Source organism: Choloepus didactylus, chromosome 19, assembly GCF_015220235.1.
Source record: "Choloepus didactylus isolate mChoDid1 chromosome 19, mChoDid1.pri, whole genome shotgun sequence".
Taxonomy (NCBI): domain Eukaryota; kingdom Metazoa; phylum Chordata; class Mammalia; order Pilosa; family Megalonychidae; genus Choloepus; species Choloepus didactylus.
The window spans coordinates 39,684,036-39,708,152 of NC_051325.1; the positions used below are offsets into that span (position 1 = coordinate 39,684,036).

Below are 24,117 nucleotides of genomic sequence, written 5' to 3' on the forward strand. Positions count from 1 at the left end.
AAGATTTTCCTAATAAAAGACCTGCCCTACTTCAGATACTAAAGGGAGCCCTACCGACAGAGAGAAAAGCTGAGGGACTTCACCACCAGTAGATCAGTCCTATAAGAAATGCTAAAGGGAGTTGAGCAGTCTGAAAGGAAGGGACACTAAACAATTGACTGAAACTACATGAAGAAATAAAGGGTATCACTAAAGATCACATGGTGAATATAAATACCAGTACTACTGTATTTTTGATTTATAACTTCACTATTTACTTCCTACAGGATCTAAAATACATAACCTGTAATGATAAATCAGTGGTTTTGGACTCAGTGTAAAATATGTAATTTTTGACAAGAGCTACATAAAAGTGGGGGAATGATGGAGTATAGGAACATAGTTTATGTGTCATATTGAAGTTGAGTTGTTATCAAAGAAAAACAAGATTGTTATAGATTTAAGATGTTAAATTTAAGCCCCACGGTAAACACAAAGAAAGTATCAGAGAATATGACCATAGAGATGAAAAGTAGAATAGGGGTTCTGAGAAGTGGGGGAAGGGGCAATGGGGAGTTAAGAAATGAGTGTAGGGTTTCTGTATGGGGTGAAGGGAAACTTCTAGAAATGGATGGTGGGAAGGTGATAGCATTGCAACATTCTAAATGTGATTAATTCCGCTAATGGAATGGTAGGGAGGGGGTGGAATGGGAAGATTTAGGCTGTATATTTATTTCCATAATTGAAAAAAAAAAAAAGTCTAAATAGATGACAATTAAATGCCAAGGATGATCCTGGATGGGATCTGAGGATGGAGGAGAGGAGGCTCAAAGGGACACAGATGGGACATTGAAAAAAAAAAAAAGGAAATATAGAATGTAAGCTTTGTATGAAGGTTGAATTTCTTGAACTTGTTAGCTGTGTTTAATGGGATTGCATAAAAGACTGTTCTTGTTCATGGGAAATGTGTATGTGAATTTTGTTTTTTCAACGATGTGTGCAGCTTACTCTCATATGTTCAGAAGACAGAGCAATAGATGAGGGATGATAGGGAGGGAGAGAGGGAGGGAGGGAGGGAGAGAGGGAAAGAAAGAAAGAAATGGTGTGACAGGATGTTAAAGGTGGTGGATTGGGGTATCGGGGGAGGGGTTCAGGGTATGCTGGAGTTCTATGTGTGGGGTTTGTACTGTTTTTGCAACTGTTCCTGTAAGTTTGACTTTATCTCAAAATAAAATTTCTTATTAAAAAAAATAAAGCGTACGTTCATTGATTTTTATTATATTCATAAAGTTATGCAACCATCACCACCATGTAATTCCAGTACATTCTCATCCCCTCCCGTATGAAATCCCAGACCCATTAGCAGTCTTTCCCAGTCTCCCTTTCCCCCAGCCCCTGACAACTACTAATCTATTTTCTGTCTCTATTCTGGATACTCTATATAAATGGAATCATATAATAAATGGCCTTTTGTGCCTGCCTTCTTTCACTTGGCATAATAGTTTCAAGGTTCATACACATCGTAGCATGAATCAGTACTTCATTCCTTTTTATGACTGTTATAAACAATGCTGCTGTGAATATTATGTACAACCTTGTGTGTGGACACGTCTTCATTTCTCTTGGGCAAATAAATATCTAGAAGTGGAATCACTGGGTCATATGGGAATTCTATGTTTAACTTTTTGAGCAGTTGCCATTCTGTTTTCCACAGCAAACGCATCATTTTACATTCTCACCATCAATGGGGATTATGTTTTGTTTTATTTTCTTAGTGAAATAATAAATAAAAATCTAGCTGAGAGTGAAGATCAGGAAGAGGAGGGTTTGGGCTTGAGAAGAGAGGATATGATATGAAATATTCATTTCAGAGAATAGGAAAGGGATTGGAAGTGAGAAATGGGTAGAGCTGCTTGTGCCATGAAGTGCTATTAAGGGCCCACTGGAGGTTGATGGTCTGGGATTTTTTTTTCCCAATACATTTTAAAATTTTAGAATACTTTTAGATTTACAGGAAAATTGTGAAGACAATACAGAAAATTCCATGTATCTCACACTGCTTTCCCTACTGTTAGCATCTTAAATTAGTGAGATACAAATGTAAGGTACATTTGTTAAAATTAATAAAGAAATATAATGAACTAATCTGTAATGTACCCATATAGTATTATTAACTGAAGCCCATATTTTATTCAGATTTCCTTAGTTTTTATCTGATGTCCTTCTATTGTTCCAGGATCCCATGAGGGATACCACATGGCATTTAGTCATCATGTCTCCTTAGGCACCCCTTGGTTGTGACAGTTTTTCAAACTTTTCTTGAGGAGTGCTGGTCAGGTATTTCGTAAAATGTCCCTTAATTAGGATTTGATGTTTTTCTCATGATTAGACTAGGGTTATTGGTTTTGGGAGGAGGACCACAGAGGTAAAGTTCCATTCTCATCACATCATATCAAGGGTATTTACTATCAGCATGGCTTATTACCGTTGATGTTGACCTTGATCACCAAACTTGGGTAGTGTTTGTTGGGATTCTCCCCTGTAAAGTTAACTCTTTTTTTCCCCACTTCCCACACTGTATTCTTTGGAAGGAAGTCATTATGGGCAGCCAACATATATGCATTGGAGAGTTTTGGTCTGTCTCTTTGAGGGAGGAGTCTCTACATTAATTGCTATTCTTTTGCACAGGAGATTTGTAAACTCTTCCACATTTATTTAAGTATACAGTCATTGAAATATATCAGTATGGATGCATATGTATTTATTTTTTGCTTTGGATTCTAATCCAATACCACTTGATTTATTTTGTTTCTCAAATTGTTCCAGTTTTGGCCATTGGAGGCTCTTTCAGTTGCCTGCTGTATACTTTTGACATACCCTCATCATCGTTGTTTTTTCTTTTTCTTTTTTTTTTTGTAAAGCACTTCCGATTTTTGGCACCATAAAATACTCTATATATGCTATACTTTATAGTATACTAGAAAATATCTTGTATATTTCCAGTCTCAGTCCTGAAATCGGCCATTTCTCAAGGAGGCCTGGTTCCTTTTATTGGAGACTGGTATTCGAAACAGATCTAGGTATGCCTGTTGCTACTGGGGTATTTTTGCTTTTAGGCCTTAGATTTAAAAACAGAACAAACTAATTTTCATGCAGTTTAAGAAAGGTAGGACATTGAATTGGGGAAAAAGCAAAAACGCTTTTTAAAACTTAACTAAAAAACTTTATTGAGGTGTAATTTACAGTAGAGGACACAAGTCTTAAGTATGTAGCTTGATGGATTTTTACGTATGTTTCCACCTGTGTAATGACTACCCAGATCAAGATACAGAACATTTTGAGCACCCTAGAAACCCTTTTTTCCCTCACCTATTCAACAAGCCCATTCCAAAGGGAACCACTATTGATGATTTAAAGTGAGACCCGCCAGCATGAGGAGTGTTTTCTCCAGCCACATTCGGCTGCCTTGATACAGATATGGAGAATGTGGAGTCTAATTTAATCAGGGCTGGTATTTACCCAGGAAGAGACAGAGGGGCTGGAGAGCTGATGGTACTCGTAAGGAAGTGGGCTTAAGGGGTGGAAAGATTTCCAGGATGAGAGTGAGGGTGGAGTAGGTGGAAGAAATAGCGTGAGCAAAGGTATTCAGGGCTGAAAGGACATGGTGTGTCTGAGAATCCAGAGAAGGAACAGATCAGGAGTGGTGGGAGATTCTACTGAAAAGAGATTTTAAGCAAGGGAATGACAAAGTGAGATCTCTCTTAGGAACAGAAAAGTGGTGGTGTTCATTCAGTCAGCAAATGTTTACTGAGTGTTTCTGTGACAGGCCTTCTGCTGAGTATTGATAGGAGGGTGTGGGTGTGTGTGGATGAACTGGTTGTACAGTTGTTGCTGGTGTGAAATAATTGGAATAGAGAGGAGAGAGGAATTCCAACGTTTCCTGAGTAGAAGTATCAGATGTTGATTAAAGGAAGTAGTGGGGTGGTGAGGAAAGAGTTAAGGCATCCAAACAGCACAGTTTTTCCGCAGCTTTATGGTCATCCTTCTGTTTTCTACCAAATACATCTTCTTTCCCAGCCCTTCTCCTGCAAAGACTGGGAATGGCCTAGAATGTTAACTTTTGTGCATAGAAGTCTTTTGCTTCTCATGTGTGCCCTAAACCAGAAATAGAGCCATGCTGAGTCTTGCTGTATGTTCACAGAAAGGCTATTCAGGGAAGAATCAGGAAGTTGCCTGAATGCTCAACCTCTGGGGTAAAGTTTAGGCAAATTCTGGGCTACCAGCCAGGTGGACTGTTAGTTGGCTAAGACAAAAGACATCTCTGTGGATTTGTGTCACTTCAAGGACATTTACGTGCGAAGTCAAATTAAGGGCAGAAGGCTCTCTACTGGGTTTAGAGTCAGAAGATTTGGATACTAATTATGATTACGTCTCTTATTAGTCATTCTTTTTGAGCTGCCATTTCCTCAAATGTAAAATGCATATAATAACTCCCTTTGGGAGATACCTTATGTAAAGGTAGTTTATAAGCCTTAGAGTGAGATATATACTTGCTGGATATCAATGGCCATGTGAGTGAACACTGACTGGTGGATGGGAATTCAGAGGGAAATGGTTCTTCTTGTTTTTTTTCCTAAAAAATTTCTTTGGTTCACAGTTTTGGGATGTGTGTGTGGGTGACCAAACAGATTTCTGCCAAGCCCTGTCTGACTGCTCTAATTTAAGCATGTGCAGTGTGTGCCATGTTAGGCAGCTTAATTTTAATCTGAAGAATTTGAGCAGCAACCCTTCCTGGGACTTGGTGGTCATATACTGTGGACAAGTCAACATGTATCCACTGCATTATGCCTGGACTGTTCTCTACCTTTCTGGACATGCAGGTGGAGTCATTCTCTCCCATTTGTTGGGAATGCCAATCTCCCACAGCCCTCTTCTTTCCTTGGTGGGCCTCTAGGGTAGGGTGGCTTCTCTGGGAGCTTAGAACAGTGTTTCTCAAACTTGAGAATATAAGGACTGGTTCCTCTAGCGCCACACTTCCATTTTGAGAAACCACAGCACTGGAGCAAAATGCTTCTCTGTTAGTTCTCCAAAATTTAATGGCGTAAAACAGTAAATATTTATTAATCTTTTAGTGTCTGTGGGTCAGGAATTCAGGGACAGCCTAACTGGGGAGTTCTGGCTTGGGATCTCTCATGAGATTGCAGTCCAAGGTGGCTCATTCAAGTGGCTGGTAAGTTGGTCTGCTTGCTGGCAGAGGGCCTCAATTTCTTGTCATGTTGACCTGTACATGACATCTTGGGTATCCTCATGGCATTGCAACACCTGGCTTCTTCCACAGCAGGGAATCCTAGAGAGTGAAGTTGGAAGCAGCAGTGCCTTTTATGACTCAGCTTTGGAGTCCCATACTTTCATTTCCTCCACATTCTATTTTTTAGAAGCAATTCACTAAATCTGGCCACATAAAAGGGGAGGAGAATTGGGCTCCGCTTTTTGAAGGAAGAAGTGTCAAATTTGCTGACATGTATTAAAACCACACAGCTACTGTTTGGACCCATTTGTGACACTCCCCCTCTCCCCAACCCAGATGGGAAGCTCTGAACAGATGACCCCGATTATGGAAAAGCCTTAATAAAACATTCCTAATGGAGACCTTGGTGGACACCCAGTTCTGTGTGTACCATTGCACTATCTTTGGAATCACTCATTTAGGGCCCAGCTGCCCATCCATATAAGGTTCCTGCTCAGCTCTCTACGCAGAGTTGCTGTTTCCTTCCCTACCTTCAGTTTCCTGCACTCCCTTGCCCTCTTTAGTGCTTTCCTTCTTCTGTACCTATGTTGATTTACTCTGTACCTATGTTGATTTACTCATACTGCACCCCCTTCCAGAAATATTCCCTAACCTCACTGCCTCTTTGATCACCTGGAAAATGCCCACTCATCTTTCAGAATTGGGATAAAGTGTCTCCTCTTCATGAGAGTCACTCTTGTTCCTCTCCCTTACTCTCCTCGCTCTGCCCCAGAACTGGCCTTTTGCTCCTCTGTACCCTATTCTAAGCAGTCGTCCATTATTGCACTTGTGATACTTTATTACAAGTATTTGTGCTTACAGACACGTGTGTTAGGCCCTGGGGATACTGTAGTGAAAAAGAGAGACAGAAATCTTGCCTTTAGAGGCACCTGTGATCTCCTGGGTAAGCAGCCATGAACATTAACAATGAGAAACAAATGAAATAGTTACAAATTGGAGGAAATGCTATGAAGGAAGCTAGGGAGAAATTGACACAGAATGGAAGGGGATTCCTTGGGGTGGTGTACCCAGGGAGCCTGAGCTACAGGAGGATAATAATGTTGCCTGGGAAGAGGGTAGTGGTAGTGCAAATGTTTCAGATAAAGGGAGCAGCCCAGTTATGGAAAGAAGGTGTATTGTGTATCTGAGGAATTGAAAGGCCAGAGTGGCTTGTAGCGTGGTGTCTTCCTCTCTATGCTGCTGTGATTGGACATCTTAACAGATTTGATTCTGTATTTTCAACATCTACCACACTTTCTGGTTCCCAGAGTAAGACACTCAGAAAATATCTATGGAATCAGTGATTTCTTTTCCTCTATTTTTGTGCATTTTCCTTGTCCCATTCCATTTGACACTGGCCACACTGGCCTTCTGTGGCTCCTTGGTTGGCTTAGCAATGAGTCATACCACTTGCTTAAAAATAAGGTCCTCATAGTAACCTAGTTTACTGTGAAGTTTTCATCATTTGTCCTTTCCAAGTGGAATTTTTTATAAATATGAGTTTTTGATAGTTTTTGGCCTTTGGAAGAAAGCTGTTTTGTGACTAACTTAATTTTCTCATAGTGATCACAGAAGAGGTGCATATATCCTCTCAAAGTTGACAAGTTTCATCTTCAAGTCTGTTTGTCGTCTTGACACCTACGAGATAGATATCATTTGTTTATTTTGATGATTCAGCTTGGTTCGTGGGTCTGTTTCTATTACTGTACTCGGGATTAAATCCTTTTAAAAAGTGTATTTGGTGAACATTTATTGTATGCCTTATATGTACAGGACACTCTGGGAGAAACTTAAAAATTTGGCAGACCCCTCTCATCATCTAAGTCTAAATGCAAGTTTTCACTAAAAGCTGCTTCCCCAACCCTCCAGTACCCTACATTTGTGAAAATGGAACTTCAGTGAAAAAGTTTAAAGTAGGCTTCTCCTCTGAGGAAGTGAAGCAGAGAAAGTGGGATAGGTTAACAAAGGAAGAGGTTCGGAAGTGAGTGGTAGGAAACATGCTTTAGAAAGAAGAAGAGCCATTCAGGTACTTTAACAGGGGGTAAGAGAAAGCATGCAGAGACCCAGATTCTTGAAGGTCCTGGAAAGACCATCCCTCTCTTCCATCTGATCCTGGTTATGGGGTGTATAGGCAGGCTGGGTAATTCTAGAGGTATACTCTCTTATTCACTTTTTTTTTTTTTAATTAGAGAAGTTGTGGGTTTATAGAACAATCATATGTAAAAATACAGGATTCCCATATACCACCTTATTATTAAACCTTGCATTGGTGTGGTACATGGTACCATTGATGAAAGCACATTTTTATAATTGTAGTATTAACTATAGTCCATGGTATACATTAGGGTTCACTGTGTTGTGCAGTTCATGGATTTTTTTAAAATTGAGATTGTTCACAAACCATACAATTATCCAAAGATCCAAAGTGCACAATCAGTTGTGCATGGTACCATCATACAGCTGTGCATCCATCACCACAATTATTTTCTTCAATTTTTAGAACATTTTCATTACTCTGGAAAAGAAATAAAGACAAAAAAAGGAAACTCAAATCCTCCCATAACCCTAACAACCCCTCCTCCATTACTGATTCATAGTTTTGGTATAGTACATTTGTTACAATTGATGAAAGAATGTTAAAATACTACTATCTGTAGTATATAGTTTGCAATAGGTGTATATTTTTTTCACTATATGCCCCTCTATTATTAACTTCTAGTTACAGTGTCTTACATTTGTTCTAGTTCATGAGAGAGATTTCTGGTATTTGTACAGTTAATCATGGACATTGTCCACCACAAGATTTACTATTTTATACATTCCCATGTTTTAACCTCCAACTTTCCTTCTGGTGACACACGTGACTCTGAGCTTACCCTTTCCACCACCTTCACACACCATTCAGCACTGTTAGTTATTCTTACCATGTGCTACCATCTCCTCTGTCCATTTCCAAACATTTAAGTTCTCTTTGAACATTCTGCTTGTAATAAGCAACTGCTCCCCATTCTTTAACCTCGTTCCATATCCTGGTAATTTTCGTTTTGTCCTTAAGTTCCCGGAGACATTGCTCATATTTTTCCATTCTTTTCTCTATCTGTTCTTTTGTGTGTAGTCTTTCAGGTGCCAGTTCCTGAGTGTTTTCTTCTGCCTCTTGATATCTGCTGTTGTATGTTTCCATTGTGTCTTTCATCTCTTGTGGTGTGCCTTTCATTTCCATAGATTCTGCCAGTTGTTTTTTCAAACTTTCGATTTCTACCTTATGTATGCCCAGTGTTTCCATTATACGCTTCATCTCTTTTGCCATATCTTCCCTAAACTTTTTGAAATGATTTTTAGTATTAGTTGTTTAAATTTCTGTATCTCAGTTGAAGTGTAAGTTTGTTCCTTTGACTGGGCCATATCTTCGTTTTTCCTAGTGTGATTTGTAATTTTGGTTGTGTAGGAATCTGGTTTTCTTGATTACCCCAATCATATTTTCCCAGTCCAGACGGCCCCCGGTCTCAGGAGGAGGCTGTGTTCAGTATTACGTTTCCTTGAGGGCGAGACCCATTAGATTGTCAGACTTCCCTGTAAGGCCTCTAGGCTCTGTGCTTTTCCTGTCCTGTCCAGCAGGGGGTGCTAGTCAGTCTGCAGCTCCCCACCGGTGTAAAGAGATGCAGTCCCTTTAATTCTTAGAGGGCCCTGTCCTGGCCAGGGGTGGAGGGTGTCAGAAGCCAAGCTTAAGTTGTTTCTGGTTCTGCCTCCCCACCCCACCCCAGTCCTGGGGTCTGAATTCTCTGAGGGAGAGCAGACATTTGAGCTGCCCCCCCCCCCCCCCTTTTCTAGGGAAGATATACCCTTTAGGGAGTTAGCTTCTACACTGGAATTCCTCGTTTGTCTCTCTGACTCTGTTAACTCCACCCTTGCCTTAGTCAGTGCTGACTATTGAAAATGCCTGAGGCTTTCTCTAATGAGCTACTTAGAATGAGAGAAAAATAAGGAGAAAGAGAGAAGGCTCCTTTTCAGAGCCAGCCCCCAGCCCCCCAGTTTATCCGGTTGACCAGTGTTGATACCCAGTTCTCTGTGCCCCCTTTCTTGGGACACAGCCGTTTTCCCGTATTCTGAGCTCAGCCATCTCCAAAAGTCTCTGTTTCTGTTTATTTATGTATTTTTTTCCCCATCAGTCCAGCCTCCCTACCCAGAGGAACCTCAGGTTCCTTTCCTGTTTGCTCAGGGTTTATGTGTGCTTATTGCTTGTATTCAGTAGTCCAAATTTTTAAATTAAAACTGCAATTGGAGCTTCCCCCCCCCACCCCCGTAGTGCTCCTGGGGCTACCGGTCTGTGGAAAGCCGCAGACGCTGGTCTCTGATCCTCAGGATGGGGTTTGTTAAAGTTGTCAAGAATAAGGCCTATTTCAAGAGGTACCAAGTGAAATTTAGAAGAAGATGAGAGGGTAAAACTGATTACTATGCTCGGAAATGTTTGGTAATTCAGGATAAAAATAAGTACAACACACCCAAATACAGGATGATAGTTCGTGTAACTAACAGGGATATCATTTGTCAGATTGCTTATGCCCGTATAGAAGGGGATGTGATAGTCTGCGCAGCTTATGCTCACGAACTCCCAAAGTATGGTGTGAAGGTTGGTCTGACAAATTATGCTGCAGCATGTTGTGCTGGCCTGCTGCTGGCCCGCAGGCTTCTCAACAGGTTTGGCATAGACAAGATCTATGAAGGCCAAGTAGAGGTAATAGGAGATGAATACAATGTGGAAAGTATTGATGGTCAACCTGGTGCCTTCATCTGCTATTTGGATGCAGGGCTTGCCAGAACTACCACGGGAAATAAAGTTTTTGGGGCTCTGAAAGGAGCTGTGGATGGAGGCTTGTCTATTCCTCACAGTACCAAACGATTCCCTGGTTATGATTCAGAAAGCAAGGAATTCAATGCAGAAGTACATTGGAAGCACATCATGGGTCAGAATGTTGCAGATTATATGCGTTACCTAATGGAGGAAGATGAAGATGCTTACAAGAAACAATTCTCTCAGTACATAAAGAACAGCGTAACTCCAGACATGATGGAGGAGATGTACAAGAAAGCCCATGCTGCTATACGAGAGAATCCAGTCTATGAGAAAAAGCCTAAGAAAGAAGTTAAAAAGAAGAGGTGGAACCGTCCCAAAATGTCTCTTGGCCAAAAGAAAGATTGGGTAGCTCAGAAGAAGGCTAGTTTCCTCAGAGCTCAGGAGTGGGCTGCTGACAGCTAAACCAAACTGCAATTTTTTATGAAGATTTTTGAGATGAAGACAATAAATTTAACAGCCTTCTAAAAAAAAAAACAAAAAAAAACAAAACTGCAATTGGAGTTTGGTTGAGTTACTTTCCCTCACTCCAGGTAACCAGTTTCTTTTTTTTCCAGAGGAAAGTGTTCCAGCTCAGCCTGCCATTCTGGTGGGGGAGGGACGCCAGCTCTGCAGTTTGGGGAGCTTTACTTATGGTTCTTATACTGAGATATCAGCCGTTTCACCCATTCCAGACTGATGTACAATGTTTGTTTGCTCACATATGTCCCCCAACAGTTGTTCCAGACTATTTACTAATTGTTCCTATTTACTAGTTGCTCGAGAGAACTAACTAAATTTTACACCTCTCTAAGTTGCCATCTTTCCCAGCTTCCTATAATTCTTTAAATGTGCTGTTGGATTTGTTTTGCTTTTATTTTAATTATTAATTATGTAGTTATTGGTTGCTGTTGGCTCACTAAATAATTTTTTAACTTTTAATTTACAAGTATTCCTCATAAAAATCCTCATAAAAATTCAAACTATGAGTAAACATTTTTTGATCATTTCCAATCCCTCCCCGCTCCCCAGAGCTTTTATTATCAGTATGGTGTTTTAGATCTCTTCCTACTGGCTAATACTCCCATTGGTTAGAAATGTGACTCCCAGCTGCAATATTTGTTTGGAAGGTAAAGTCACTTGTGGCTGTAACTGCATGTCAGAGCTGGAAATTCTCTCTCCCCTTTGCTGCATATACAAATTCAGTTCATATCTCTGTATCTTCTTAGCTCCCCCCTTATAGCTTGTCCAAATATTTGGGTTGAACTGGGTAATACTGCTATTTTAAGGCTAAAAAGCAGTTTAATATCCGCAGTTACATGTGTTTCAACTTAGCTTAATCGGTTTATGTGTCTAGTTCTCAAGGGCAAGGGCCAGAGAACATATGTCTTTATAATCCTTCTAAGGCCTGGAATTGACTGACCGGACCAAAAGTATTTAATAAAGTCCTGTTGATTGACGAAGCTGAGCTGTCTCCAAGGCAGCCAGCAGTTGTGATCCATCAAGTCTTACATGTTGATCTCAAGATGGTGTTTATTGCCTCCCTTTTCTCTGAAATGCAGTGGGATACCTACCTTCTCTCCCATGAGTGTCTTGCATCCTTGTCTCACTTTAGGGAAGTGGGGAGGATCACCTCCTCCTTAGGAAGCCTTTCTGACTCATTACTGTTGAGCCTCCTAGAGAGGTTTGTTTGGGTCTGCAGACAGTGGGACACCCATGGCCAGAGAAGTTTTTTGAGCAGGGGAGATGCGTCAGGCCAGTTGAGGATGCAGAAGTCCCACAGAACCTTAGTGTATAGTGTAGTCTTTTGCCAAGGATTCTGGCGTTGATTCTGTGGATCCGGACTTTCCAGACTGTTTGAAGGCACTGACCAGTAAAAATTTCTGAAGAATTTTGGGATTTATCCTGAGTTTGCCAACTTTTTATTTTACCAAATAAGGATATTTAACACAATTATCTAGTTATATAGTTTTTATATGCTCATGGTACAACATGCAAACCATATGGAAAGGTATACATTGAATAAAATAAGTCTCATACTTCCTCTCCAGTTCCCTAATTATCCAGTTCCCTTCCCAAGAGGCAAACTGGGTTGCTTGATCATCCTTCCAGGGATAGCCCATGAATTTCCTATCAGGTATGAATGTATTGGTTCTATCCCCTTCGTAACATAAATGTTAGTGCATTCAAATACCGTTCTGCACCTTGATTTTTGTTCCCCCCTGACCCCATTACCTTAGAGATCTTTTTATATCAGTATATAGAGAGTTGCCTCATTCTTTTTAATAGCTGCATAATATTAGTAAGGGTATTAAAAACAATTACTATTGTTTTAAATTAAAAAGTATATTTAAACCCCCAAAAGTTAGGAAGAGTGTGATTTCAGTATCAAGAACAGTTCTATAAATTAAATAAATTTAGCTCTGTGAAAAATCAGTTCTGTGCTTTGACCCAAAGATCTGAGTTTGAAAACTATTGATGGGGATAGCCATTAAAGAAAGGGCTTTGAATAGTAGTGTTAGAACAGATTGTGCTATTTAGGGAAGTTCACTAGTTTCTGGTAGGCTGAATGAATGAGAGGGGACAAGAAACATTGTAATTGAGATATCTGCATCCTTCTCTCCATTTTATGGAGATGAATGGATTTTGGGATTCGTTTTTTGAATCCTACTATTGTACTACTCATTCTTCAGATTGCATAATTAGCCAGTCTGCTGTCAAGACATCTTTTTTTTTTTTTTTTTTTTAAATAGCAGCTGTATTTCAGTTGGATTGGAGCAGGGAGACTAATTTCACTGCTGTTTATTTCTTCTGTTAATATCTTCTGGGTAATTCCTCTATTCCTAACACCATGAGGAATTTTGGAGAATACTGTGTGGAGAATGTCTACATGAAGTGATGGGGGCCTGAACTTGCCTAAAATTGGAAACAGTAGCTGGGGTCTGATTGCTGTGGAATTGAAGAATTGCCAGGATATGTGACCTACTACCTTTGGGAAGAATAGGGAGAGCAGAATTCATTTAGTGAACATTTATTGGGTGACCACTTTGTGCAAAGGTAGGTTAATGCCAAGCTACTATGTAGAAACTGTTCATTTAGGTAGCACATATTTATTAGGACAGCCCTGTACTAGATGCTGGATACATGAAAGCAAAGAAATAGTGTAAATCCAAGTTGAAGGGAGAAAATATAGGCAGAACCCAAACGTTCTCAATTTAAAATAGCATTCTGATCAATACAAGTATATTTAAAGAAACAATTGCGTACAATATTAGTTGTCTTTATTTTTAACCTTTGATTAATTTTTGGAGTGAATAATACCTTTACATGGCTGAAAAAAGTTTTTTAAAGGTATATTAAAAAAAGTCTCTGTCCCATTTTTTTTTGATACCCAGTTCCCCTCTTGTATCAGTCATGTTTCAATGCCTGAAACAGAAAACAATTTGGGTATTTTTACCACAAAGGGATTTAACACAGAGAATTGGGTACTCAAAATTGTCGGAAGGGCTGGAGGAGTACTGGAGTCTTGGAGCAGGTATTGTTCCTAGACTGTCAGTTTGAATGGCCTACCATTGGAGCTGTCATCTGGAGGTCAGGAAGTTCATTGCTGCCACTGCCACTGCTACCACTCTGCTGATACCCACTAATAAAATGACTAGACATTGGACCCTTGCTATTGCTGACTAGTATCATCAGCATTACCTGAGAGCTAGTTAAAAATTTAGAGTCTTAGGTCCTAGCTCAACCTACTGAATCAGAATCTGCATTTTATCAAGATCCCCTGGTGATTTGCATGTATGTAGAAGTTTGAGAAACCCTGCATTGGAGCTCTGCTTCTGGTTGGCCACCACAGTTGCCTCTAAACCTTTGGTCTCCATGACCTTGGTTGCCACTTGTAAGGGAGTCATGGAAATATAGTTGTTGGTTTTCCTACCTGTTAGTCTGGGAGGGTGGAATGGAGATTGCAAGAACCCGTCTACTGAAGTGACCGCACTTTCTCCTGAATAACCATTGTTGCTAGTTTCTCATGTATCCTTCCAGATATTTTATATTTAAGCAAATATGAATGTCTTCTTTTTTATCTTTTAAAAAGTAAACAGTTGCTTACCACACATAATGTTCTGCTCCTTGCTCTGTTCATTTTTCAGTACGTTATGGGAGAGCTTTCCATATCATGACATGTAGAACTATCTTGTTCTTTTTAACAACTGCATACTATTCCACTCGATGGATTACAGAAATTGCAGTCAGTTTAATTTATTGGCACTGTGAAATCTATTGTAGTACATGTTGAATGTTTGCTTTCTGCCTTCTCTGTGTTTGGGTCTTGTGTGTACATTACTTCATTAACCCACACTGTAACCCAGTGTGCTGAGTATTCTACCCCTACTTTGCTTGAGGGAACTCAGGCTCTGAAAGGTTAATTTAAGAGTTCATAACCTAAGGAATAGCCCAGTTGGGATTTGAACCCCACGTCTGTTAGCCTTCATAACTGTAATTTGACAGTATACCATGGAGTCTCTAAATGGCAGACCATTACTTAGTACTTTGATAACCTGCTCCTGTGGAAAGAGGCTTGGAAATGTACCATTTTAGGTATTTTGGGTGGGATATTAAAGGCATTTTAATTTTTTTTTTCTGACTCAGGTATCCAGCTCATATAGAAGACATTGACTACGAAGAAGGAAAAGTACTTATCCATTTCAAGCGCTGGAACCATCGTTATGATGAGTGGTTCTGTTGGGATAGCCCTTATTTACGCCCTTTAGAGAAAATACAGCTGAGGAAAGAGGGCTTACAGGAAGAGGAAGGGTCTTCTGTAAGTATCAAATCTGAGAAGTTCTTTAATGAGCTGGATAAACCATTGGGCAATTTGTTTTCTAGCCTTTGATCTCAGTGTGCAGTAGCATTTAGAGACCAATCCTCATTTAGGCCTGTAATTTCAACCCTGAAATCTCTATAGCACCTGGGGCTCTTGAAGAATCCCTGTTTTCATCTGTTCAGATGATGTGATTGATGTGACAGTTCATAAACTAACTTAGTTGAAACTGCATTGATGGTGGATGGGGACCTTGTGTCACTTTTATCCCTATATCCCCAGCTTCTAGAACCGTGCATGATAGGCGGTAGGTCTTCAGTAAATATTTGTTGAATAAATGAATGAATGATTGAATTCTAGCTATCCACAGTATCACGAACTTGCCATTGTTGATGTCTGATCATTTATTTAAATAGTCATTCCATGTGAGGCACTGTGCTAGCCTCATATTCAAGATCTTTTATAAGTCCTCAAAGAGCTTGGAATTGATTGTGTGCATTTCTGTTTTCTAAATTTCAGCACTCTGCCTGGATCTTTTATAGACTTCAGAATGAAATATAAAGTCTTAGTTTTGAGTTTTTTAAAGAGGCATTGAGACATCTGTAGTAGACCTGTTGTCTTTAGAACGGACTGTGTTCTTGAGTCTGTTTTCCAGTTCTAACCCAGATCAGGGAACTTGAACTCCTGCTAGCCTCCCCCTACCCCCACCCCATTTAGGATGAGGTTTAAGATATTTGTCTCTTCTCAACTTTGATTGTTTAACATTCATTCTACAAAATTTATCAATGCAAACTGTGTTCTGGATATTCTACAGGGTGCTGGGAAAACAGTATAAAATATTAAAGGTTAGTGGATGCTTCCCTGGGAGAAAGGCCTTTTACAAGTGTGGGAAGCACTAGGTGGCATTAATTCTGCTTTCCTCAAGATGATGTAGCCTCATTCCTTTCAGTTTATATACCGGGTGCTCCTGGTGGTCCTGGGCTCTTAGACTTGCTTTCAGTGCATATCCTGGACAGAGTAGGGTTATTATTAGTGCTGTGCTTTACCTGTCCAGACCTCCCTGGCCAGTGGGGCCTGTGACCCAGCCCTGTTGTTTTGACTCCCAGTGCTCAACAGCAGAAACATTTCTTCATCCCAGTAGCCTCCTCCTCTTCCTACTCTCTCTCAGCCTCCTTAATGAATTATGGTATAGTGTGTGTCTTGTGAAATTGGATTTGTAACAGGAGTTTTTTTTTATGTTTTTTAGGAATTTCAAATAAACGAGCAGGTCCTTGCTTGCTGGTCTGATTGTCGTTTTTACCCAGCCAAAGTTACTGCTGTTAACAAGGATGGTAAGGCATTTGAGTTGTTTTTACTCATGACTTACAGGGGAGATGGTCATATTATAGTTTGATGGTATAGTTTCAGAATGTATTTATTGCATAGGAATCCTCTTTCTTCAAATTTATCACTGTGTTAGGACTTAGGAAAAGATTATAAATGGAGAGAAAGCTGGATAAAGAGGAGGGTTTGGCTATTTTCCCCCTTAGTTTCAGTCACTGTCTTCTAAAACAATCACCATTCATCTGTCATTCTGCTTGGGAGTATGCAGGTTCTTGCTATTTAGGAGTTCTAATATAATTGGTGAAATAAACTCCTAATATTCCTTTTACCTAATTGTGAATAACTTAGAAATGAAATGAACACCAATAAGCATTTCTTAAAACTGTGCTTTGCGGATGCAAAGTAATTGAGGGTGGTTTTATCAGAGTTGCTAGTGAAAATTGGGGTGCTAGAATTTAGAACATGTATCGGGGATGCCTTTGCCAGATTTTAGAATATGCAGAGACAGGACAGGGAGGTTGATCAAAAAAGAGGCTCATTTTGCTGTTACTAGGGCTGGAGAAGGTTATAAAGATAGTATGTGTGGTCAGAATCCTGACACTCAGAAAACGGACTCTGGGACCAAGTGATACATTTTTTAACATTTTCTACCAGGATAATTTTTTTTTTTTTTTAATTTTTATCACAGCTTTATTCATATATACTTCACATACCATAAAATTTACCCCATTGAAGTGTACAATTTGGTGGTTTTCAGTATATTCACAGAGTTGTACAACCATCACAACTATCATAATTCCAGAATATTTTCATCACTCTTCAAAGAAACTCCATACCCATTAGCAGTCACTCCCCACCGAATTGGTTTTTTTTTTTAATTCAGTTTTATTGAGATATATTCACATACCATACAGTCATCCATGGTGTACAATCACCTGTTCACAGTACCATCATATAGTTGTGTATTCATCACCCCAATCTATTTTTGAACATTTTCCTTACACCAGAAAGAATCAGAATCAGAATAAAAAATAAAAATAAAAATAAAAAAAGAACATCCAAATCACCCCCCCCATTCCCACCCTATTTTTCATTTAGGTTTTGTCCCCATTTTTCTACTCATCCATCCATACACTGGATAAAGGGAGTGTGATCCACAGGGTTTTCACAATCATACTGTCACCCCTTGTAAGCTACATTGTTATATAATCGTCTTCAGGAGTCAAGGCTACTGGATGGGAGTTTGATAGTTTCAGGTATTTAATTCTAGCTATTCCAATAAATTAAAACCTAAAAAGTGTTGTCAAATAGTGCATAAGAATGTCCATCAGAGTGACCTCTCGACTCCATTTCAAATCTCCAGCCACTGAAGCTTTATTTCGTTTCATTTCATATACTAGGATAATTTTTGGTATGTCCATGATCTCTGAAGTGGATGTTTAGGACAATCAGACTTCTTGATGATACTGTTAGGGGTGACTTTGAGGCCAAATTGACTTTTCATTCAGTAAAGTCATTCAAGTTTTAGCACTGTGCTAAGTGCTGGATCTTGGGCTGACCATGAAGTTTTGTCTGAAATGGTCAAAAATGAACATACATTTGCATGTAGCAGAAATTTCATTTTTTCTGTTGCTACATTTATCCCACCCCACCAGCTGTTAGACTGGTGAGACGGTAAGATACACCAGATGAGGGTTATCCTTGAAAAAGTCCTTTTGCCTCAGTCCTCCAAAGCAAGTTTATATCTTCTAAGTTATCTAAGCAGTTACAGTTCCTGCAATATATGGTTGATTAAGTCTTTTTGGATAACCCCTTGTTTCCCTAAATTACTTTTAGAAGCTTGGGCTCCAATGAATATCCTATGTTATTTCTTTTCATATGTATCACAGTAACCTAAAAATCTTACTTTAAAGGAAAACTTGCCTGTTATTAAATTGCCTCATCCTTTTAGTAGAAGACTTAGTTTATTTTTTCAGAATCTTATTTTCATTAATCTTATTAATCATTTTTTTCTGCTTTGATTGGCTTTTGAAATGTAATATGAAATACAGGGTTCTTCATGCACATAGCTACATCCCGAAAAGTCTGTTAGGTTGATTTATTCTGATTGAGTCATATTTTCCCCTTGAATAATATCCGTTGGAGGTGTGCTCCCTTAATGAAATGACTGTCCTTTAGATCAGATGAAAGTTACACAGAGTAACATGGGTTAACTGTATAGATAAAGGAGGAGATAGCAGAAAGTAAGGAACATTTCTCTTGTTTCACTGTGGTTCCAAGGTCCCATAGGAGGAGGGGAGGAGAAAGGGGAGGCAGGAGATTGGGTGGAGTGGCAAAGGAGGGGCAGATTGAGTAAAAGGCATTTTGGGAGCCCAGGGAGCTGTCTTTAGAGGGGTGGAGAGTGTCTTGATGGAGGCAGTGAAGGCTTAGGAACCTACTGTTTGCATCTAATATGTGCAGAGTCCAAAGCTTGGCATCATAGATTAAAACAAACAAAAACCAAAAAACCAACCCTAGTTCAGGACTTAAATAGAGCTACTACATCCAACCACCAGGAGGAGGCAGGGCAGGGACAGGATGGTGCAGATAAATCATTAGGGGGCTGGGGAGGCCCTCACTGCAGTTACTGGGATATATGTGTTGGATGAATTCTGAAAACTTTGAAATCATTGTTTAAGGACTAAAAGTCATTGGCCACAATACTGGCCATAGTTAATTAGGGTTTTAAATGTCTTTTTAAAATGGGGCAACTAGAGCTTTGCAAGATGTTCCAAAAGTTTTTTTGATTGTGTTTCCCCCATGAGCTAAAATTAGAGAGGGGAGAGTCTTGTAGGCAATGGTTGTTCCTAAAGTTGTTCATTGCTGCCCTTATCATTTGGTTCTATAAGCTCAGATTCTGCCCAGAGAAGCTAAATTTTAGTTAATTGAAGGACATTGAAAATGAATGGAGATTTCTGCTAAAAACCTATTTCCCCAAAGTTCTTGAGTTTGAAGTTCTGTATCATGCTGCTACCCTTACTAGTTTTTGAGATTAATTGGAAGAGGGAGGAGAAAATTTGAGGGAGGAGAAATCCTGAAATGGAAAGTTAGTAGAACAGGCTGTTAGTGGAACCGGCTGGGTGCTGTCATTGCCACATTGTAGATTGGGAAGGAGAGCTAGCCTTTGTGAGAGCGCAGACCTGTGCCTGATTTTGAGATGAAGATACTCTTAGCTCTGACTTTGGGGTAAGATTTATCCGTAGGGGCCGGTTAGCAGTTTCATTGTGATTCATTTCAGTATTTGCAGGATTGGACTCTCCTTTCGCTCTTCTCCTGCTATTTTTCTGCCCTGCCTTTTCATCTGCAACTGGGACTAACACAACTTGAGAGTGCTCTGGGGAGGAGCTCTGCTGGCAAGATGTCCCCTTTATTTCCTGTGAAATTCACTTCTGTCTTGTTAGCACTGCTTGGAGGAGGCTAAGGATATAGCGAAATCACACTCTATAGATTCTTCTTCAGGATGCTTGGTCTGATTTTCTTTCCACTCTTAACCTCCTTGATGGTTAGCTAAGGCTGAGCATTGACTGAGCAGGCTGGTGGGTGGGGGCTCTAGCTGGAGTGGGGAAATAGTGGCTGCTGGCACTGGGGAGTCTGCATGATTGATTCAAAACTAAACAGGAACTTTAAAGTCTCTTAAGGGAGTTAACACTTGGAGAATGCAGAGGGCAATGTCTTTGTTATTTAGCCCTTTTCACCTGGAATGGCTTTCTGTCAATGGGAATTAAACATCACTTAATGTAAAGGCAATCACACCTGGTGGTCTTGTTAGACTTCCTCTGTCTCTGTTCTCTTTCAGGAATCTTTGTTCAGAAGCCGGCTCCTTTGAGTTGACCTTAGCCCTTTACTGGGGCTGCTCAGCTCCCCTTTTTTACACAGGGGATGGCAGAGCCTCTTGTCTGGCAGGACTTTGTATTTCCAGGAGCCAACCATTCTGTTCTGCATTGCATTCTTTCTGGGGAAACTAAAAGTAGTTTAGTTTTTACAACAGAGTGAGGAATTGTTCCTTTCTGGTGACCTGTGGTTCTTAAACTTGAGTGAGCAGGTGAGTTAGGTGGGCCAAGTCCCTTCTCCTTAAAAATATGCATATTCTTTGTTCTCATGTTCCTCCCCCATTCCTGTGCACCCCCATATCCCCACTTTGTCTCTTTTGGCCAGTTCCAGAAGTCTGCATTTATCCAGGGGATTCTGTGGAAATGGTTTTATTTCTAGAGTCTGGTTGAAACAGTTCCTATTTTTTCATTTTCTTCATGCTGTAACTGATCCTACTTTTGAAATGTGGGCAGGTTTGGCACTATGTGAACAGCTTTGCACAGGGATAAAAGGAAGAGTCCGGCCCACACAGAGGTGCTTGATGCTTATCTTCTAGTCTGGGGGAAGGGGTTGGTGCTTCTCTTTTATAATGACTTGGTGGATAATAATAATTAAAATCACTTATTGATCTTTTGCTCTGTGACAGGCCCTATGGTAGGCAATTTCCTTATCTTATCTCATTTAGTTTTCATACAAACATGTAAAGGTTATTGCCATCAACCACATCCTCATTTTACAGATGAAGAACTTAGCTCACAGGGAAATCTAACATGTTTGAGGTTACAGGACACATAAATGGTAGAGCTGGGATCTCAACAAAGGTTAGTGGGCCTCCAAAGCTCCAGAACTGCAGGCAGGGTTTTCTTCAGACAGCAAGAGTTATGAATTAGGTCCAGGTGTTTACCAGTGGGGAGGAAGAGTACCTGATATGATGTGTGGGTATAGGTGGTCTGCACTTTCTGGAGCCTGGGGATGTGTTGAGAATCCTGACTGGCATACAGGTTCTGGCCCTAGCTGCTGCTTGGTGATTGCTAGCAGTTGACTGCCCTTGCTCTGAACTCATTTAGGTGATTAGAAGTCAAAGAAGGTATTGGAATAGGTGAGCGTTTTTGGAAAATGTTGGCCACAGAACCTATGCCCAATATGTAAGATTGCTAAGAAGGAAAGACTTACGGGGGAGGTATGCCTGTCCTGCTACTCACTCCCTGAGGCACATCCATGGAAACCTGGACTTTGAGAAACCACATTTGAAAACTTTTGAGTCTCTCATCTGTGGCATTTTGGAATTCTCCCTGGAGAATGAGTTGGATAAAGAAGGGGCCCTGGAGTTTTATTTGTGATAAATTTCAGAGCAACAGAAATCTGTTCTATACAGAGTCATCTGTGTATTCCTGTTTCCTCAGTCCTAGAGAAGATGCACTTGCTAGCCCCTCTTATTCTGTTCCTACATCCCTTCTGCTATTGCAGTCTGACATGCTGAGTTCTTAACCCTCAGAGGGGCAAGGCCAGGAAGCTTTGTTTCACCTGGCATGTGTAAGGATTAGGTTTTTCAGGGAGCTTGAGGCAGGTAGCCCTTGGGTCAAGTTAGAAGAGATACAACAGGATGAACTTATTTTGAGCTCTGTCATTCACATATTATTTAGTAGATTAGTTATATATATTTTTGTGACCATGGGAGATCTCTGTTAGCCACATATGGGAGGATTCTATGGGAAGATATTCTTTTAGTTATACATGAAACCATTAAAGTAGATTTGGGGGCCTCTCTCCAGAAGTGGATCTAGGCCACTGTTGTGGGGTCTGTCTTGTTCCCTCTTAATTAATTGAAGCCCAAGTTAGGCTGCAATTAGCATGATCAAGGGAGAAAGTTTAAAGGTGATCCCTTGCAGTCCTTTGGAAATAAAAAGAATCAGACACAGGATAATGCTATATAAGGTCAGTGGTCTTTAAGTTATTGTTTGGGTCATTTCATAGTGGGCAGTGGTGCTCTGGGTCTGTGGTTTGGACCTAGGCTGAGGGGTTTGGGAAATATGTTGTGTGGGGTGGCGATAGAAGAATTGATTGGAAGTTAGCAGACAGGCTTGGGTTCTAATCCTGGCTGTCTTAGACTTACCAGGGAACTGAGGTTCACCCCTTCATCTACAGACGTGTTTTTTGGACCTGCCCTCCAGGATACCCTTCAAAATTTACTTTAAATAGCTGAAAATGTTTGACTGTTGGATAGCATTATTTAATGTTGTCCTTTTGGATGTTGGATAATGTCTTTTTAAATGACCATTTTTGTTTTGGTTTAACTGATGCTGAATTTTTCTTTGTTGATAAGATAATTAAAAGTATATACTTGTAGCTTATGGGTCTACTTTAATACTTAAGATTCTATGAAAACTGGATTGTGGCCAGAGCTGCTCCATGGTTGCTTGAAAAGGGTCTGTTTAGAATTCCATAGCATTGCTTATCGTTACTCCTTTTTGGTGTCACCCTCACAATAGAGGGAGGGGAGGGAAGGACAGGAACCTGGGCCTTTGTTGTAACTACTTGTAAGTTGTTGCTGAGCTGCCTTATGCAGAATTACATTCATCCCTGGGCTTCCCTTGTCATAGCATGTCATTAATTGCTGATGTTTTAACCAACCAAGAATAACTATATATGCTTATATTTTGTTTGCTAGCCAATTTCTTTCCACTTTGGTAACACCTGTGACAATTACCTTTATTTTGTAATTACAGGAGTAAAGGTCAGTAGGTAATTACTAGTTGTCCATGACAGTGGTTCTCGGACTTCAGTGTGCATCACAATCACCTGGAAAGCTTGTTAAAAAACATTTCTGGGCCCCATTCCCATGGTTTCTGATTCAGCATATCTAGAGTAGGGCTGGTAACCTGCATTTCTAACGAGTTCCCAGGAACTTGCTGCTGTTCTGTAGTGAGTCAGGTACTGTGTGTGAGAGAAACTGGCATGAGGCATGGTTTCTGGCATTGAGGAGCCTGCCTTTGAGTTGTGGTCTATACTTAAATGAAGGTAGACCTAAATGTGTGAGGTTTTGCTGGACAGGTGCCAAATGAGTCTTAGCGGTTCGGAGCTGAGAGAAGTCTCCGGTAGCTGGAAAGTCAGTAAGCTTTTAAAAAAAACTTTTATGGTCATTTGATCTGGGCATTTTAGGATCAGTAAGATTTGGGTAAATCAAGTGGATGAGAGGCACATTCCAAGTAGGAAAACACTTTGATGAAGATGTGGAGGTAGAAGTGTTCAAAGGCAGCTTCCGGGGGTGGCATGTAACTAGTCACTTAGAGTTGGTGGGTGTTGTATGGTGGTAATGAGAAATAAGATTTGGAAAATAATTGGGCACAGATTGTGTTGGATTTTGAATATAGAGAAGGGAGTCTTTTGGACTTTAATCAGTAGAGGTGGCAGGCCATTGACAGGGGTCCCATTTAGGACTGAGGAGTGCTGGGCTGGGGGAGAGAAGGAGGATGAGGTAGCCAGCTAGCAGGTCTTGGCTTCTTGCATCATTCTTCTGCTCCCAGCCCTCAGGGATTTTTCTTTTTCCTTCCATGTTGGGTGGGAAGTTGATACTGAAAACTGAACATCTCTTCACTGGTAATCTTGACAAGATTAACTTTGATTCTGCTTTACTAATCCTTGGGACCAAAGGTATACATACATATTTATTTATTTATGGAACATGGATGGGTTCTAAGGTGCAAAACTTTGGAAAGTGTTCATTTGGGTGCAACTAATGAGAATTTTTGTTGTTGGATGCCTTATTAGATTCACAGTTTCAGTTTTCCAGCAGGGAGTGATCCTTGTTGAACATTTTTTTCTAGTGGAATAAAACTGATGTTGTAGAAGGAAGCATTTCTAGTGTTTTGGCAAAGTCTCTAATTTTAAATATTGTAACATTTGAACATAATTCATATGAATATTGAGATTAATGTTACTGTTTTCTAAAAAGATACCTTTTGTAATACGGTAATGTTTTGGTTAGAGGTTGAATGATATTATTAACAGCACTGAAATATAGATCTGAATGTG

General features: G+C 40.1%; 1 protein-coding gene and 1 pseudogene across 3 annotated transcripts in view; both read left to right on the forward strand.

Moving 5' to 3' along the window:
* PHF20 (PHD finger protein 20) overlaps positions 1-24,117 on the forward strand; it is a 179,513-nt gene that overhangs the window by 40,930 nt on the left and 114,466 nt on the right. For all 3 annotated transcript variants that reach the window (XM_037812478.1, XM_037812480.1, XM_037812479.1), the window contains exons 3-4: positions 14,742-14,913; positions 16,160-16,244. In XM_037812478.1, coding sequence (XP_037668406.1) covers positions 14,742-14,913; positions 16,160-16,244 — 257 coding nt within the window. The remainder of the gene's footprint in view (positions 1-14,741; positions 14,914-16,159; positions 16,245-24,117) is intronic.
* Positions 9,612-10,605, forward strand: LOC119516205 (annotated as a pseudogene).